The 19,377-nt window shown below is 44.8% G+C and overlaps 1 protein-coding gene across 2 annotated transcripts in view; it reads right to left on the minus strand.

The window, feature by feature from the left end:
* LOC133479713 (glutamate receptor ionotropic, kainate 2) overlaps positions 1-19,377 on the minus strand; it is a 180,507-nt gene that overhangs the window by 9,412 nt on the left and 151,718 nt on the right. The window contains exons 14-16 of one of the 2 annotated variants that reach the window (XM_061777033.1): positions 18,208-18,433; positions 11,427-11,677; positions 11,161-11,188 (exon numbers count right to left, since the gene is read on the minus strand). In XM_061777033.1, coding sequence (XP_061633017.1) covers positions 11,161-11,188; positions 11,427-11,677; positions 18,208-18,433 — 505 coding nt within the window. The remainder of the gene's footprint in view (positions 1-11,160; positions 11,189-11,426; positions 11,678-18,207; positions 18,434-19,377) is intronic. The other variant, XM_061777034.1, reaches the window with a different exon arrangement.

The following is a 19,377-nucleotide window of genomic DNA, read 5'->3' on the forward strand; positions in this document are numbered from 1 at the left end:
TGAACAGCTGTCTGACATGAGTCCTTAGAGTCCAGGTGTGTGAGGGCAGTGGAGACGGTGTCATTGGTTGACCGTTTGGAACAACACCCTGACTCAAGGAGGTGTTAAAGATGTCTGTGAAGACATCTGTGAGTTCAGCTGCACAGTCCCTCAGAACACGACCAGGTATGATATCTGGGCCCGGGGCTTTTCGTGTGTTGATCCTGTCGAGAGATTTTTTTCATGTTATCCCGGGTCAGTGTCAGCACTTGGTCATCAGGATAGGGTGGAGTCTTGTGTGCAGGGGTGCTGTTGTGTGCCTCAAAGTGAGCAAAGAAGTCATTGAGCTCATGTAGCAGGGAGGTGGAGCTGTCACAGTCCGTAATGGTCTGAATACCTCGCCACAGACTCCTGGTGTCACTGCTGTCACTGAAGCGGTGGGCGAGTACTCCCTCTTGGCCTCCCTGATGCCACGGGACAAATTGGTCCTGGCTGTCCTCAGGCCCCCCTCAACCCCAGATCTTAAAGCCGCAGTCCTTCAGTAGTCTGCAGACCTCCCCCGACAGCCATGGCTTCTGATTAGCACGGACGGTGATGGATTTAGTGATGGTGACATCATCCATACGCTTGCTGATGTAGGCAGTAACAGTCTCCACATGCACATCCTGTTAAGCCTTCTGATATGCTTACAGTATATTGGGGGAATTGCCAACAACAGCGGCATGGAATTACAAGACCAGCAAACACTTTATATAATATACGTCATACGCTTATATACAATACGTCATTGTCTCAGGGTGCATTGGTAGAAAGAATTTGACTCTGGTTGATATACAGTGTGTAGAGAAAGTATTCAGACCCCCTTAAATGTTTCACTCTTTGTTATATTGCAGCCATTTGCTAAAATCATTTAAGTTCATTTTCCCTCACATTAATGTACACACAGCACCCCATATTGACAGGAAAAAAACGGAATTGTTGAAATTTTTGCAGATTTATTAAAAAAGAAAAACTGAAATATCGCACAGCAATAAGTATTCAAACCCGTTGCTCAGTATTTAGTAGAAGCACCCTTTTGAGCTAATATGAGTCTGTTTGGGAATGATGTTTTTCACACCTGGATTTGGGGATCATCTGCCATTCCTCCTTGCAGATCCTCTCCAGTTCTGTCAGGTTGGATGGTGAACGTTGGTGGGCAGCCATTTTCAGGTCTTTCCTGATGCTCAATTGGGTTTAAGTCAGGGCTCTGGCTGGGCCATTCAAAAACAGTCACGGAGTTGTTCTGAAGCCACTCCTTCCGTATTTTAGCTGCGTGCTTAGGGTCATTGTCTTTTTTGAAGGTGTTTGAAGGTGAACCTTCGGTTCTGAGCACTCTGGAGAAGGTTTTCGTCCAGGATATCCCTGTACTTGGCCACATTCATCTTTTCTTTGATTGCAACCAGTCTCCCTGTCCCTTCAGCTGAAAAACACCCCCACAGCGTGATGCTGCCACCACCTGAATTTCACGTCATGGCTTCTGATAAGGCAGGAACAGCATTACTTAAAAAACGTTCCATTTTTTTCTGAATCTGGTGACAAAATTGGAAAATTGCTTTCACATCAAATTGTGCAACTTTCTTCATCAAGGCACATTACACAGATAGATACTGGGCTACTTGGGATATCGGCTGGTCCAGTAACTATTAATAACCAATTTAAGAGCTATTACAAAGCCCTATATTCCTCTGACAGTATGTGCGATGAGTCTCATTAACACATGTTCTTTAGGTTGCTAGAAATCCCACTCATTGGCCCTGAAATCTCTGCCAAGCTAGATGAACCTTTGACCCCTGAAGAACTGAAGTCCGCCTTGATGTCAATGCAGATGTCCAGGCCCTGAAGGAATTTCTGCCGATTTTTACAAATCATTTGTTGACAAACTGTCTCCACTCTTATTGAACATGTTCAAGTACAACGAGGCACTACAGATCGGTCCTTTCCAACCACATTGTTGCAGGCTACCATATCACTCTTTCTAAAAAAGGACACAAATCCTCTTTTCTGCAGTAACTATTGTCCTATCTCTTTACTTTGTGCTGATGTGAAACTGCTGGCTAAGATTCTTGCAGGCCGCCTGGAAACTGTTTTATCCTCCATTATGTCAACTGTCCAAACTGGGTTTATTAAGGACAGACATCGTCCCAACGTCAGATGCCTTTTCGACATCTTGCGTCCTCCCATTCCAGATGTGGTCATCTCAATGGATGCCAAGAAGGCTTTTGATCAAGTGGAATGGAATTATCTTTTGTTCACATTCAAACAATTTGGCTTTGATAGCAAATTTATATCATGGATAAAACGTTTGTATGCATCTCCTGTGCCAGAGTCTGAACAAATAACGACTGCTCAGAACACCTCCCTCTTAGTTGTGGAACTCGTCAGGGCTGCCCTCTCTCCCACCTATTGTTTGATATTGCCATGGAACCACTGACAGTGGCCAATAGGTTCCAGCCAGATGCTTGGTATCATAAGTGGAGGACATGTACATAAGCTGTCTTTGTATGTGGATGACTTCTTACTGTTCACGTCAGATCAATTTTCTCCAGTGTGACCTCACTGGACAAGTTTGGGGAAATATCGGGTTATAAGCTAAATATACAAAAGACTGAACAACATATCCCCTCTCTGTCCTACCTTTCAAAGTTGTACTCTTCTTCCTTTGTCTATTGCTGGCAGAATCAATTGTATTAAAATGAATGTTCTCCCAAAGTCTTTACACCCTTTCCAATGTATAGCTGCATTCATCCCAAAACACTTCTTTCATGGCCTTGACAGCTTCATTTCAAAGTTTATTTGGAACAGTACGACTCCTAGGATTCCAAAACACATTTTACAGTCTTCCAGAAACTTTAGCGGTGGTTTAGCGCTACCAAATTTTTTCAATTTACTACTGGGCTGTAAACATTTGCTGCATGTTGCACTGGTGCCATTTTAGCAACCTGCAGCCACCACTGTGGCTGCAGGTTGAGGGGGCTTCTTATAACTCCTCTACTTTGAGGTCTCTTTTGTTTTTCCCTCAGACTTTATCACCTCTAGTCTGGCAATGTAATTGTTACTAACTCTTAATATCTGGGCTCAATTTAAATGACATTTCAGACTTTATACCCTTCTCATCTACTGTCCATTTAAACCCTTTGTTTACTTAGCTATAAAATTGTTAGGTTTTCTTATTTCTTTCCTCATCTTGTTGATGGTCTTTTTTTCTTTTTACAAACATTTACATTTGTTTTGTATCCATGTGTACTGCTGCTGTATTTGTAATGGTGATAATAACAGAAAATCTAGAAATAAATTATTAAAAAAAAAAAAAAAAGTGATTAAGAATACACCGGGGCCTCTGACTGTCAATGACCACTCGTGGAGCATTGCAATACATTCTATCGAGAGGTTTTAGGCTATTAAGCTAACATCAATACGTTAACTTATGTTGGCAATCGAAGACGTGGTACACATTGCACTTTATCTATTTTGTTAACTGTGAAATGATACCATACTTCGCACATTCTCTGTACTTTTCGGACTCTTTGCTCCTGGCTCACCGCCATCGCGGCAACTTTATTCTACACAGTATGTGTGGGAACAATTATCCCTGTGAAGCTTTAAGACATAATTTGTTTCAACCTCTTTTTGTAATTGAATTATTCAAGTTATTTGATTAACCAATGCAGACGTAAGACACTGTTCAACATAGTCATGGAAGAAACAGGAATGGCTGGAGGAAAGTGAGAGGAAAGCAGGAACAGGAGCTGCACTTGAAGCTTCGCTTCAACCTTGGTAACATAAATGGGTATTGCTACGCATGGGAGGAAGATGAGGGCTGAGTTTTTTTGGCCCTCTGCAGTGCAAACGCATGGAGTTGGTCCCACGGAAGTCGCCTAAGTCTGGAGTAATGACTGCGACTTATCAAAATCTGTATTCTACTGTCAGCATAAAATCCATTTTCCTGGTTGCAGGGCACACACAAATGGAGTGTGACTCCATGCGTAGCCTCATTGAAGGGCATAGCATCAAAGATAGTCACATGCCACATTGTCATCTGTGAGACTGCACATTTGCAACCATCTCCATACAATGTCACCCAGCCACACCACAATGACCTCATCTGAAAAGGTACACAAATTGGTGACCCCGCAGTCTATAACGTTTGGACTCTAGTACTCAGGCTACATACTCCGTCCGGTATGTGGGATTTGGTTAAGGTTCGACAAGTAAAACAACTTGGTTTAGGTTAGACAAATATAAAACGTCTGTTAAGGTTAGGCAAGTAACACAACTTGGTTATGTTTAGGAAAGTAGAAAAAAAACGTTGTTTATCTGTAATTATATATGAGAAAAAATTGCCCAAGTCATGGCATTTTGTGCCCAAGTCACTTTTATTTATGTTTTTTTTTAGAATTGTTCTCACGTCTGGTGGAACTTAACTGTTACTATATCAATACAAATACTAATGTGCTTTCTAAAAAGTAATTTTTTTATTTTCTGAAAATTTTCAAATATCACGATATGTAATAATTCAAGACCAACTGGCATAAACATACAGTATCTATACCTAAAAAACAAAACTGTTTATCAGTCTATAAGAGAGTGCAAGGCCCATCCGCAGTATTGAAATGAGGAAATGCTATTTTTACGCCTGTCTCATGTTACTGAACATGAGTAATTATAAAATGCAAATTGCAGTGTGCAATCAAGCATGTAAAAAACAACAAAGAGATACTGAACACTTTCAGCTACGGGGTAAAAACCTAAGCACACATTGTAAAAAAAATTATATATATTCTAACCAATATCCGACCTCCACATGAACACAAAGACTGACCTATTCTTTTGGACAAGACCCCCAGGTCACAGGATGTCACATTGACATTAAACCAGATAAAGCTCGCTCTTTCCCCCTCGTAAAACCTAGGAAGGACAAAGACTTCACTGTTGAGACACGCAGGATGACAAAGGTTTGCAGGTCTCCTTATGACCACCACAGCATGATTGGGCGAAAGAATCGACTGATGACTGTTGAACAATGGAACAACGGGGTGAAAAAAGACACTGCAAGTTGAACTCGTGATGGTGTACCATGTGGTGCAAGTGGACAATAAAATTACCTGGAAGAAATCCCACGTTTGTACCAAACAAAACAAATTTACATGAATATTCTTATACCTTGATTTCTGTCATTAATGTGTTGATTCTACAGGTCCCACTGCGAGACTACATGAAGAACTGTACATCTTGGTTTCAAACCAAACAGTACGAAATTATGTCATATTGAACAACAAGTAGTTGATTTGCCATGACTAAAGTTTAAACAATCATTTATTTGAAAATTTGCTGAGTTTCAACCCGAGCTTAGGGCGTGACTCACGCATATAGAATGAAACTTAACATGCCAACCCGAGTCGATGGGCTCCTCCTTCTCCGCCTCAGGGGTACAAAAGCCTCAACATCCCTGCTTATGGGGCTCTTCTTCCGGCTAACATCCCTTCAGCTCCTGCGCTCTCCTCTCCTCTTTTTGGCTCCGGCCAACGCACCCCTCCCACCTTTTTCCTTTATTTTGTCACCATGTGGCGCGCACGGACCCTGGACCACGACGAAGGCTGTCCGATGAGAAGTCAGCAATGCTGCTTCTTTTTTTTTTTTTGCTCGCCAGGACTGGTTTGCTGTGGCTCAGGAGAGACACATTACCACAAGTTACGCCTGCAGTCTAGCGCAACAGCGTAGCCACCAACAAGTCCAAATGGCAGGAAAAGTTAAGAGCGCACCCGTGTGAACAACAACTTTCTTTTTGGCGTCTCTTTTGTTTTGACTTTTTAGTGCATCTTCTTCAACTAAAGCTGCCTCCTTTCCTCCTGAGACTGCTAAAAAAAGACCATCCCCAGACCATGTGATCTACGATCGTGAGTAAAACATTGCAGTGATTACTAGAAAGTACAAATTGGTGCATAGTAACTTTGGGATAGATTAACCATCTCACATGAGTCCCAACTTTATTCTCTCTCAACATGTTTGAATTCATTCACGATCATCTCATGAGTTCAGTCATTCATCCTATATTTTGTTCTTTTCATATGTTTACCTGTGATATTTCTAGTGAAGTCCCTCTGCATTCCCCCCCCCAAATTCTGCTGTAGGTCTCATTGCATTTTCTCTCAATTAAACCTCCTGTTGTGTACTGTGTGGGTTTGAGTGCAACATTTGACCGCTGAAACCGAGAACTAATGTATGCATCCTATTGAATTTAGCAAGTCTTCTAGAGAACTGAGATTGATAAAGAGGTTTTTCTTTGTTGTGGTGGCAGTGTGTTTTAGGTTATTATTGGCAAAATTAAGGACCAATTGGTTTGGTTGCATCATTCTTCAAATTGGCAGATTAATGGTCTTAATGTTTATGCAGACATCTGGGTTAATTTTGGTGCAATTAAGTTATTCATCAATGAACATTAATGAACCTGTCACAGAAGACGTGTGTTTTTTGGACATACTTGGCCAATAAAGATGATTCTGATTCTGACGAATAAAATAAATGGATATAGGTTTCACTTGCCCGGAAACGGGTCACCGCGGCCCCCTTCTGGAGCCCCCCTTCCCATGGGCTCATCACCTGTGGGAGGGGCCATAGGGGTCGGTTGCAGTGTGAGCTGGGGGTGGCCGAAGGCGGGAACCTTGGTAATCCCCGGCTACAGAAACTGGTAACTCTAGGGACGTGGAATGTCACCTCTCTGGCAGGGAAGGAGCCCGAGCTGGTGTGTGAGGTCGAGAAGTTCCGACTAGATACTGTATAGTCAGGCTCGCCTCCACAAACGGCTTGGGTTCTGGTACCAGTCCTCTTGAGAGGGGTTGGACTCTCTTCCACTCTGGAGTTGCCCACAGTGAGAGGCGCCGCGCAGGTGTGTGTATACTTATCGCCCCCCGGCTCGGCGCCTGTACATTGGGGTTCACCCCGGTGGAGGAGAGGGTAGCCTCCCGCCGCCTTCGGGTGGGGGAACGGGTCCTGACTGTTGTTTGTGCCTATGCACCAAACAGCAGTTCAGAGTACCCACCCTTTTTGGAGTCCTTGGAGGGGGTGCTGGAGAGCGCTCCTGCTGGGGACTCCATCGCTCTGCTGGGGGACTTCAATGCTCACGTGGGGAATGACAGTGAGACCTGGAAGGGCGTGATTGGGAGGAATGCCCCCCCCCCCCCCATCAGAACCCGAGTGGTGTTCTGTTATTGGACTTCTGTGCTCACCACGGATTGTCCTTAATGAACACCATGTTCTAGCATTAGGGTGTTCACACGTGCACTTCGCACCAGGACCCCCTAGGTCGCAGTTCGATGATTGACTTTGTGGTAGTGTCATCGGACTTGCGGCTGCATTTCTTGGACATTCGGGTGAAGAGAGGGGCGGAGCTGTCAATTGGTGGTGAGTTGGCTCCGATGTTGAGGAAGATGCTTGTCTGACCTGGCAGGCCCAAACGTATTGTGAGGGTCTGCTGGGAACGTCTGGCAGAATCCCCTGTCAGAAGGAGTTTCAAGTCCCACCTTCGGCAGAACTTCACCCACGTCTCGGAGGAGGCAGAGGACATTGAGTCCGAGTAGACCGTGTTCTGCGCCTTCATTCCCGACCAGGCCGACTGGAGCTGTGGCCGTAAGGTAGTCGGTGCCTGTCAGAATCCGAATCAGAATCAGAATCAGAATTATCTTTAGTTGCCAAGCATGTCCAAAAAACACACAAGGAATTTGTCTGTTGTGGCGGCAATCCCCGAACCCGCTGGTGGACACTAGCGGTGAGGGATGCCGTCAAGCTGAAGAAAGAGTTCTATCGGGCCTTTTTGGTCTGTGGGACTCCTGAAGCAGCTGATGGGTACCGGTACCTTGGTGGTCGCTGAGGCAAAAACCCGGACATGGGAGGAGTTCGGTGAGGTCATGGAGAACGACTTCCGGGTGGCTTTGAGGAAATTCTGGTCGACCATCCGGTATCCCGGAGTGGGAAGAAGTGCACCATCCCGGAGTGGGAAGAAGTGCACCATCAACACTGTGTATAGTGGGGATGGGGCAGTGCTGAGTAGGTGGGGAGAATACTTCGAAGACTTCCTCAATTCCACCGACACGCCTTCCCATGAGGAAGCAGAGTCTGGGTCTCTGAGGTGGGCTCTCCTATCGCTGGGGTTGAGGTCACCGAGGTGGTTAAAAAGCTGCTCGTGGTAAGGCCCCAGGGGTGGATGAGATTTGCCCGGAGTTCCTAAAGGCTCTGCATGTTGTGTGGCTGTCCTGGTTGACAGTGCCTCTGGATTGGCAGACTGGGGTGGTGGACCCCCTTTTTAAAAAAAAAAGGGGACCGGAGGCTGTGTTCCAACTACAGGGGCATCACACGCCTCAGCCTCCCTGGTAAGGTCTATTCATGGGTGCTGGAGAGGAGGGTCCGTCTGGAAGTTGAATCCCAGATTCAGGAGGAGCAGTGTCGTTTTCGTCCTGGCCGTGGAACAGTGGACCAGCTCTACACCCTTGGCAGGGTCCTCGAGGGTGCATGGGAGTTCGCCCAACCAGTCTACATGTGTTTTGTGGACTTGGAGAAGGCGTTCGACCGTGTCCCTCTGGGAGTCCTGTGGGGGGTGCTTCGGGAGTATGGGGTGCCGAACCCCCTGATACGGACTGTTCGGTCCCTGTACGACCGGTGTCAGAGTTTGGTCCGCATTTCCGGCAGCAAGTCGGACTTGTTTCCAGTGTGGGTTGGACTCCGCCAAGGCAGCCCTTTGTCACCAATTATTTTCATAACTTTTATGGACAGAATTTCTAGGTGCAGCCGAGGTGAAGAGGGGGTCCGGTTTGGTGGCCGCAGTATTGCATCTTTGTTTTTTGCAGATGATGTGGTTCTGTTGGCTTCATCAAGCTGTGATCTCCAAATCTCATTGGAGCGGTTCACAGCCGAGTGTGTAGCGGCTGGGATGAGAATCAGCACCTCCAAATCTGAGACCATGGTCCTCAGTCGGAAAAGGGTGGAGCGCCCTCTTCAGATCGGGGATGAGATCATGGCCCAAGTGGAGGAGTTCAAATATCTTGGGGTCTTGTTCACAAGTGAGGGAAGAATGAAACGAGAGATCGACAGGTGGATCAGTGCAGTGGTTGATTGAAACAAAAGGTGCTATTTGAGTGCTAGCAAATCCAGATACAGTACAAAAATCTGGAAAAGCTGTAATATTGATCTGTTTCATATTCATCTTTTGATGTCAAACCCCAATGTTTTCACTCTTCTGCAAAAATAAAACAATAAGCCTCACTGCTCCAGTATTTTAAGAAGGGAGTATAAATACAAAAGCGTAATCGACTGACAGATCTGGTCAGACTACAAGATCATTCTAGAGTTGAAGTCCATTGATAGATATGATTTGTGGCACTGACATTTTGTAAGTAGGGATAAAGTGATATTAATAATCTGCCAATTATTTTGAAGTAAAAATAAATCAGATTAACAACATAAAGCCAAACGACGTGTATGAGGTGAATTTCAGGTCAATAGCACCTTTGGAAGTATATTTAGTGAGAAAAATGGTGACATGTTAAATACTTATTCCAGCCGCTGTGTGTGTGTGTGTGTGTGTGTGAGTGTGTATGTGTATATATATATATATATATATATATATTAGGTGTGTAAGTGGCAAACATTTTTCTTAAAATTCACAGCTTTCTATTTCAAAATTTGTCCATCTACTCATTTGCTGAAGACGCATGTTTTTTTTTTTTTGCTTGATTTGGTGACTTTTTATGTAATCCTTAAAGGATTATATAGTATATAATGACAGTACGTATCCTGTTCAAATATGATCAATTTCAGCATGCAATATGGTTTCATTTTATGTTTTGTATTGGCCTATTGGAACATTAGTGCCACTCAAATGACAGACTTATATACTATATTAATAGACATTACTGTTGCTCTCAACCTAAAATGCTCACCAATAAATCAAATCATTCTAAAAATCATAAAAGCCATTCATAATAAAGCCTGTTTTCATGTAAGAACAATCTGTGTTTCTTTCCATCATTCACAGCTGTTGAGGAATTATTATTATTATTTTTTTTAATCATGGGCCATTTCAGCTTTTACAAAGTTGTGTGAAGACCATACTGAATTTATGAACAAACGCAATGCAAAGATTAAAGTTTTTGATGGTGTGAAAAAGTGAGCTCCTATGGAATGGGTTTTAGGGCCTTTTTCTTGACTAAACTGTTGGGCCTTACAAAGCACAAATAATGCAATTATGAAATAATAACTAAAAACAACACATTTCACTTTGTCCCGGGGTGAGGTGCACCTTTACAAACTTTAAGGTTGTTTTCTATCAATACGCTTACCATAGAATTGATATCATTGTCTCTGTCACACGATGGTTTAGTGAAAGCTGCTTGTAGATCACCCAAAAAGTATCATTTTTTATTTGCAATTTCAGCCCATCCGCTTTGTTTTTCTTGCTGTAATGACACTCAAGATGAGTTTTTTTCCATCACCTGAACACAATCTAGCCAAACTGTTTGACACTTTACAGTGATAAAGAAATCCATCTTTTCTGTAATAAACACGACATTTCCAACACTTACCATGACTTGATGTCGTGTATTCACCTTGAACCTGGCTCAGACATGCTGTCGATACATTTTCCCTCAATTTGAGTCCTTTTGGAAATTATATGGGAGGATGTAGCAAATGGCCAGAGACTGCACAACCTTTCTTTTTCTTTTTAGGAACTATTTTACTTTTTTATCCAACATCCAACTGCATTTTCTTGAGAACAGGTCCATAAAATAATAAGGAGCTGAGTAGTACAGCAGGGTTTATGGAATATTGCAAATGCAGGGTGAGTGGATAGCAGAAGGGCGGAATACGATCTCTGTGACTTATGATATGGATCATGGAGCATGAATAGCTTAGTGCATGTGCCTGCTTTAGCCTTTGACTGAATGTGTATTGTCAGTACTTTGACACAACATATATTTTATTTTATATTTTAAATATTTCTGTATTTTTATTATATTCTCCAAAGTGTGAGAATCAAATAGTGGTTTTGTGGCAGTTTTAGATTTTGTGCCAGTTTCTTGAGTGTGTCTTGAGGTCATTTGAGATGGTGGTTAAAGTCTAGCTTGGATCCATGGTGACAGCAGAATTCCTCACGTTTCTTATCTCGTTGTCGCCATTGGGCCTAAGTGAATAAATGCAAAGAAACCAACCCTTATCTTCCTGCATACGATAGAGCACTAATATTAGAATGTAAAAAATAAGAGATGCTCATGTGCTATAAATTTAGCAAATTAGTGTGATTAGCATTATTGTTCAATTTCATGTTGTTAACATCTAAAGATATTTCTACCAAGAAACTCATTGAAAGTGCACTTGTTAAGAAATTTTGCTATTATTCTTTTCAATAACAAATGTCCTACCTTTTCAAGTTCAGCATTTTGTTTGGACTTGTAGAGAAACTCTCCCACTGCCACGAACACGGAGAGGACAAGTCCGGCAGCTAAAACAATGAAGATTCCGCCAATGTTTTGAACCCCAAGGGCGCTAGCCTCCTTACTTTCCTCTTCTGGGCAGCCATTTCCTCGCCACCACTTCTCCTTCATCATGTGCAGCTTGCCTTCCTCCTGAAGCTGCAGGATGGCAATAGTGATCTTGTCCCTGTATGGAGAGCCTGAAGAACCAGAAGACTAGCTCAGATTGTGAACAAACACTAAATCATAGCATAGCAATCATAGCTCGGATGCAAGACACGGCAAACTGACATGGACATATACTGTTATTTAACCGCTTCAAAACTTCCTGCCAAGTTTCAAATTTCCCAAAAAGTATAACACCAGTCATTCTAAAGACATCAGCTAAGACAGCAAGGTTGAGAACAGTGGTAGCTGCTGTAAAGATGACTGTGGATGCGATCTCTGTGGTGACTCCTATTTGTAAAGTCCACCATAGAATCGGAAATGATTTCCCTCATCAAGTCGCAAAAGGTCGACTTCACTTTTTACACCCACTCATTTACACGCACCACCAGCACTGGGGTGCCCTAAGGATGTGCCCTCTCTCCGCTGCTCTTCTCTCTCGACACGAACGACTGCACCTCAACGCACCCGGCTGTCAAACTCCTGAAGTTTGCAGACGACACCACAGTAATTGGCCACATCAAAGACGGTGATGAGTCTGCGTATCGACAGGAATTGGAGCGGCTGGAGCTGTGTTGCGGGCGACACAACCGGGAGCCGAACACGCTCAAGACTGTAGAGAAGATTGTGGAATTCAGGAGGCATACTTCGCCACAGCTGCCCCTCACGCTGTCCAACGGCCCTGTGTCAACCGTAGAGACCTTCAAGTTCCTGGGAATTGCAGCCTCTCAGGACCTGAAGTGGGAGACCAATTTCCACTCCATCCTCAAAAAGGCCCATCAGAGGATGTATTTCATGCGGCTTCTGAGGAAGCACGGCCTGCCACAGGAGCTGCTGAGGCAGTTCTACACAGCAGTCATGAAATCAGTTTATCCATCTCAGTCTGGTTTGGTGCTCCCACAAAAAAGGACAAATTCCGACTGCAACGGACAATCAAAACTGCTGAAAAGCTTGTCGGTACCCCCCTCCCCACCCTTGAGGACTAAGGACGCTGCCAGAACTAAGACAAGAGTATGCAAAATCCTGTTACACCCTCCACATCATGGTCACCACCTCTTCTAGCTCATTCCCTCAGGTCAGCGCTATCGAACAATGCAAACTAAAACGAGCAGACATTCCAACAGCTTCTTCCCTCTTGCCATTAACTTTTTAAACAGTTAACTTACAATTCCATTCTAACATGCTGCCATTTTTGTCTTGAGATTGTTGTGACATCTCTGTCGGGCCAATTATAGATTATTCAGTGCATTCACTGTAGTCGTCTTGACACAGTGCACTACTTGCATATCTGTTGTTGACCAGTACTGGCCACTCATGTGCTTGAGAAGTATCTGCACCATTTGCACAGTTGACACTGTTCCAGATTAACGCATTACTAGTCACTTTAAACTGCATACATTTATTGAAGTCTCTGCGACATTTCCACAATGGTCACCAGACTATTGTTCTATTAGTCGTTTCAAACTGCTCTAAATTGCTAGTGGACTCTGCATCATTTGCACAATTTGCCTGTGGGACTCCTGAGGCAGCTGGTGGGTACCGGCTGGCCAAGCGGAATGCAGCTTTGGTGGTCGCTGAAGCAAAAACCCGGGCATGGGAGGAGTTTGGTGAGGCCATGGAGAAAGACACGCCTCTGCAACATCGCGTGGACATCGGGGACAGTGCCTCTGGATTGGCAGACTGGGGTGGGCCCACCTTTTTAAGAAGGGGGACCGGAGGGTGTGTTCCAACTACAGGGGGATCACGCTCCTCAGCCTCCCTGTTAAGGGAGGGTTAGGGTTAGGGTTAAGTAAGTGGGGTTCACTTAAGTACGGACCCATGGGTGCTGGAGAGGAGGGTCCGTCGGGAAGTCGAATCTCAGATTCAGGAGGAGCAGTGTGGTTTTCGTCCTGGTCATGGAACAGTGGAGCAGCTCTACACGCTCAGCAGTGTTCTCTCGGGTGCATGGGAGTTCGCCGAACCAGTCTAAATGTGTTTTGTGGACTTGGAGAAGGCGTTCGACCGTGTCCCTCGGGGAGTCCTGTGGAGGGTGCCCCTGATATGGGCTGTTCGGTCCCTGTACGACCGTTGTCAGAGTTTGGCCCGCATTGCCGGCAGTAAGTCAGACTCGTTTCCGGTGAGGGTTGGACTCCGCCAAGGCTGCCCTTTGTCACCGATGCTGTTCATAACTTTTATGGACAGAATTTCTAGGCGCAGCCGAGGCTTAGAGGGGGTCCGGTTTGGTGGCCTCAGTATTGCATCTCTGCTTTTTGCAGATGATGTGGTTCTGTTGGCTTCATCAAGCCGTGACCTCCAACTCTCATTGGAGCAGTTCGCAGCCGAGTGTGAAGCGGCTGGGATGAGAATCAGCACCTCCAAATCTGAGACCATGGTCCTCAGTCGAAAAAGGGTGGTGTGATCTGATTCGGATGCCTCCCTGACGCCTCCCTGGTGAGGTGTTCCGGGTACGTCCCACCGGGAGGAGACCCCGGGGACGACCCAGGACACGCTGGAGAGACTACGGATAAGTTGTAGAAAATGGATGGATGGATGTCTCAAAAGTATTCTCTGTCAATTGTCCGTTGTCATACTAGACCAAATACCTTGCGTGTTTTTGACATACTTGGCAATTAAAGAGGATTCAGATTTTGAAATCCTATCTTACAGTACATCCACACCATAACACTGAATTCCTCGACTTTTTTCCACAATCTTTGACAATAAAATGAGAGGCAAAGCCATCAACTATCAACAGCTCCTCGAGTTGAGCCATCTTCTTGATTGCACACGAGAAACAGGAGGGCCTTTTTAGTCTTTGTCAGCATTTTTAGTCAAGCTGAGTTTCAACATCAGCTAGGCTGATGTTGAAACTCAGCTTGAGGATGCGAAATCACACAATGTACACCTCACCCCCAATGCCAACACTTAGACCAAGGACCTCAAACAAGCTCTTGCTTCGTGCGTCCAGACTAACCACACACAGGAAACACTGTTGCAAACCGCTGCATCCGAAATTTCGCAACTCAAAAGCTATCTGTCAGAGTTGACTCGTCACCTCTCAGAAGTCAAATTAAGCCAATCCAAAGCGGTTTACAAGCGTGCAGAGTGGTTTCTGAGTAACGCCACTGAGGACATCAGACAACTCAAGCAGACCATTGAGATGCTTAAAGATGACGCTCCAAAAGCGTTGAGCACTCATGTGAACTCATGTCACAATTGACAGCCCTCGAATCCGACATGAGCCCCCGTCAACAGCTAAAGCTAGAACAAGAAACTGAATTAGTACTTGTCCGGCGGGAACTACAGGCGGCTCGTCTACTAATTCCCAACTGGCAACAGTACTCCAAACGGCCCCCACTTTTGGACGAAACCGGTGAGCCCCCAACTTTCAGTCGCCCAGCAAGGCTCCATGAGCCCTCTCCAACATTTGGTCATGAGACCCGCGGGGAAATGTCCAGGGTTCCTGCCACTGTGCGTGGCCCCCTCCTTATTTGGCAGCATCAACTCGAGAGCCGGCCGCACCAGTTGCAGCTGACCTCTTGGACTCCCCCGTGCCTCTCCCTTGTCCTGGCGCCTCTACAGGTATGACCTTGAAATACCGAGACAAGGTTGCACATAATATTCCCGAGATTCAAACCTAAACCTGTCGGCACCCATGATACGGCAGCATACATTCAAGACATCGACTTTTACCTTAAACGGTTCTCATTCGTTACCACTGAGGATATATTTTACCTTGTCAAAGTCACGTGTAGTCGAGAAGTTAGTAGCCTAATTGAGCGAGAACCAGCGCGTTTTATCGCAAGTCCTCTACCAGGCTTTGTCCACACAATCATACACCCACAACGCACCATACATGAAACGAAGGATGATCAACACAGTGAGACCGGACCGGTCAAGCAGGTCCAACCTCCGTGACATCATCTTCGCTACACCAAGGACTCCACCAAGTCCGCCCAACCAAGGCACCGATGAAACCGAATGCGCTGTTCCGCCGCAAACCAATAACATAACGACAGAAATAAAACACATCCGCAGCGCCCTCACCGGTGACGCTTGTAGCCTTAGTACTATCAAGACACAGCTTCGGGAATTCCAGTCTGAGATCCCTACCACACGACAACGCACGGCTAATGAAGTAACCAATTCCTGGTTGCTAAGCAACACGCTAAGCGTAGCCAGCTGTCATCGGGCAGGAGGCGGGGTACACCCTGAACTGGTTGCCAGCCAATCGCAGGGCACATACAAACAAACAACCATTTGCACTCACATTCACACCTACGGGCAATTTAGAGTCTCCAATCCATGCATGTTTTTGGGATGTGGGAGGAAACCGGAGTGCCCGGAGAAAACCCACGCAGGCATGGGGAGAACATGCAAACTCCACACAAGCGGGGCCGGGGATTGAACCCCGGTCCTCAGAACTGTGAGGCTGACGCTCTAACCAGCCGTCCACCGTGCCGCAAGTTTGAAACACTCATTGCATATTTTAACCATGATGTATGAGACAATGCAAAAGCTGGGAATTAATTTTCTTATTTTCGATCAACTGGATTTAAACCACAGATAATAGTGAAATTCAATATCAGAGGTGTGGTCTGTTCTTCCCGCGCTGGTCTTTTGAGCAACTCCCCTTTTATGTACAAAAGACTGAATCCTCTTGTTGCTCGTCCTCTTGTTTCCTGCTCGGCCGAAGATGCTGGCTCCCAGCCAAAGCCCCACTCCTCATCACGAGTGTGGGGGTGCTAGCCAAAACAGGCTAGGCCTGGCCAAATCCTCCTAGCCGCCCCGACAGTCGCTGACTGCAGAGACACTCTGCTAACTACCCAACTACACTTTGGTATGAGGGTGAGTCACCAGCGAGAGTAATCAGGCAGGAAGAATTTGCGTGCGCAATTTCTCTCTGAGCGCGTGGCAAACAACGTCACCCTAGCGCTTCGGCCACTCTGCCATTGTTTTTCTTTTTTTCTCCTCTTTTTTCCCTTCAAATCAACCTGTCAATGCCCTTGTCCAGACATCGGAAGAATTGACCCACTTGCCTATTTTTGTTCTGTGCAACGTGAGTACAACTTGCTTATTACCAAGTACAATTTGGTGCATAATTGGGATTAAACTAACAGTCACATAAATTCCCAGCTCAAACATCGCTCACCTCACATCCACTCATTTCTTGCTCACATTACGAGTTCAGTCATTCAGCCTATATCTTGTTCTTTACGAATGTTTATCCGTACCTTTTTGTACTGAAGTCCCTCTGCATTGTTTTTTTCCAAATTCCCCTGTAGATTTAATTACATCTTCTCAAAAATTCCATTTCCTGTTGTGTACTTTGTGTGTTTGAGTGAAACAGTCGACCGCTGTAATCGAGAACTGTTATTTCCATTCACGTAGCGAGCCTTCTAGATGACAGAGATTGAGGTTTTTCATCACATTTCCTAAAATTGACAAATATAAAAAGAATCGTGGTGTAGTTTGATCATAGCCTTCTAAAGTTCATTAGATCACCCCGGAAGTAGGTTAATTTCCGACTTTTTCTTTTCCTAAATTAATATTGCTTTGATCCATATCAAAATGCGCTACACCCGCAGTTAGCTAGGATAGGCTCCAGCATACCAGTGTAGAAAATGGATGGCTGGATGGATTACTCACGAGTTACTCTTTACTTGAGTAGTTTTTTCACTATTTTCTTACTCTTACTCAAGTAAATATTTGGAGGACTACTTTTTTCTTTACTTGAGTCTTATTAACCTAAAGTAACAGTACTGTGGCGACCCGTAACGGGACAATCCGAAAGTAAAAGAAGATACTGTCTAACGACAATGCATGTTCTCATCATACTTCATCAGAAGCTTATTTTCAGAGGATAGCATCAGAAAAATCAAGTGACTCATCATTCAGTGTCCCTTGTCACCTTTCACAGTAGGGACATCATCCACCCGGTTTTATGAAACTGTCCTTTATTGAGCCTGAATGTTCTTTGAAAACACTCTTGAGGAAAAGCAAAAAAGCAGCAAACCATTTCCTTGTTGTGTCACTGAGTAGTCTACAGTATAACAAAAGAGGCCATTATACTGTCTTCCATTGGGGATTCTGCAGCCAGCTCCTTTTATTCTTCCTTTTAGTTTTCCTCAATTTATGGAAAAAGTATGGTGGAATTTGAGATTTTGCTCTGCATTTATGTAGGCTCAAAAGCAATGCAAATGTCATGCAAAATTATTATTTTTATTAGTTAAATGTGTTTGGCAGAACCTGTCAAATGATGCCCTGTTATGTATGTAATTATAGGTTATTATGTGTTCTATATGTCATACTCCTGACTAAGACTCTTTTATAAGGGACCATGTTTTTATTTTTGACAGCCAGACAAGGACTGAAGCTCACCAAGTAATGAATTGTGTGTACACAATTGTAAACCACTTAACATAAGCATAGGTCAGTACTATTGTTCTTGTGTTCAACATTTCACTGCATGCAACTCAAGAAACTACAGCCGCATCCAACATAATATCAACAGTGTTAATATGCAAAGAATGCAATAACTTCAGAGCATGTGTATAAAATGTAGTCAGCAATGCAGCGTACATACCCATTGGAGTGCCGATCCCATAGGCTTGTGAGTCAATAAGGCTTCCAATCTGGGTGAGGTTGCAGTTGCGCTGTATGGCAAATTCAATGCTCGTCGACTCCATGAGGAAAGCATAATCTGAGGTGAGTACTCTGTGAATGCCTTCTTCAACATTCTTTACCATCACAGAATGCCGCCGACTGCTCATGAATTCCCACATTTTATCATAAGTGGAGATCTTGGTTTTCTGTGTGGAGACACAAATTACATTGTGAAATGAAAAGCCAAAAACATGTAGTCTTAATAGTGCCAAGAACCACAGTTGAAGTATTTGGTAACTTGAGTGGAAATGGACCCCACTCGTCTCACTATACAAGGCAGTAGAACCACTTCTCAGCCATTCTTTGCAGAAAGGTTTAAATAGTCATGAAAAACTCCAACTAACTTACTTTGCGAGTCAAATGAAATATAAAACTGTTCTGCATACTACTACAACTACAACTGATACTACAGCTAATATAATTTATAAATTCATAGAGTGCCTTTCAGGGCACCGTCTGCCATTTCACAGTACTGCCTGGGGTAATAATAACAAAAGAAGTGCGTGTGTGTATTTATAGGAGAATGGTATTCTTTTACTGAAGGTATTGTCATGATTAGTAATCGCACGGTTATGGACTGGACCCAAACGCAGACGGAGGCAGAGGAAGTAGTTGAGAATGGTTTATTGAGGAATAGTTCAGGGTCTGGGTTTCCTAGGCGTGACGGTGAACCGTGAGAGCGTGGAGCGGCCAGGAAGTGGGAGCATGAGCAGGTGGAGGGGCTTGACGGCATGGCTGGAACAGGCAGCGGAGCGGGAAACACGGCAGGACACTGGAAGAGGAGAAACAGCAGGTCGTGAGTACAAGCACGGGTGCGAGTGAATAAATCTTACTTTCCAAGGAGGAAAACGTAGGCTGTTGTACCGTGTCGCAGCGAGAATACTCGGGCGTCGGGTCCCTGGCTCAGGCAGGCTTAAATACAGGCAGTGAAGAGTGCTGATAGAAGACAGGTGCGCGGCAGAGGTGGTGCCGATTGCCGGGGAGAGAGCTTCGCGCCACCCAAGCTCCAAAAAGGGAACTGCAGGACAGAGACCCTGACAGTACGCCTGGGATCCTACCAGGCTTCATTTGCATTTAGGAGCAGCACCAG

Source organism: Phyllopteryx taeniolatus, chromosome 6, assembly GCF_024500385.1.
Source record: "Phyllopteryx taeniolatus isolate TA_2022b chromosome 6, UOR_Ptae_1.2, whole genome shotgun sequence".
In the NCBI taxonomy this organism is placed as follows: domain Eukaryota; kingdom Metazoa; phylum Chordata; class Actinopteri; order Syngnathiformes; family Syngnathidae; genus Phyllopteryx; species Phyllopteryx taeniolatus.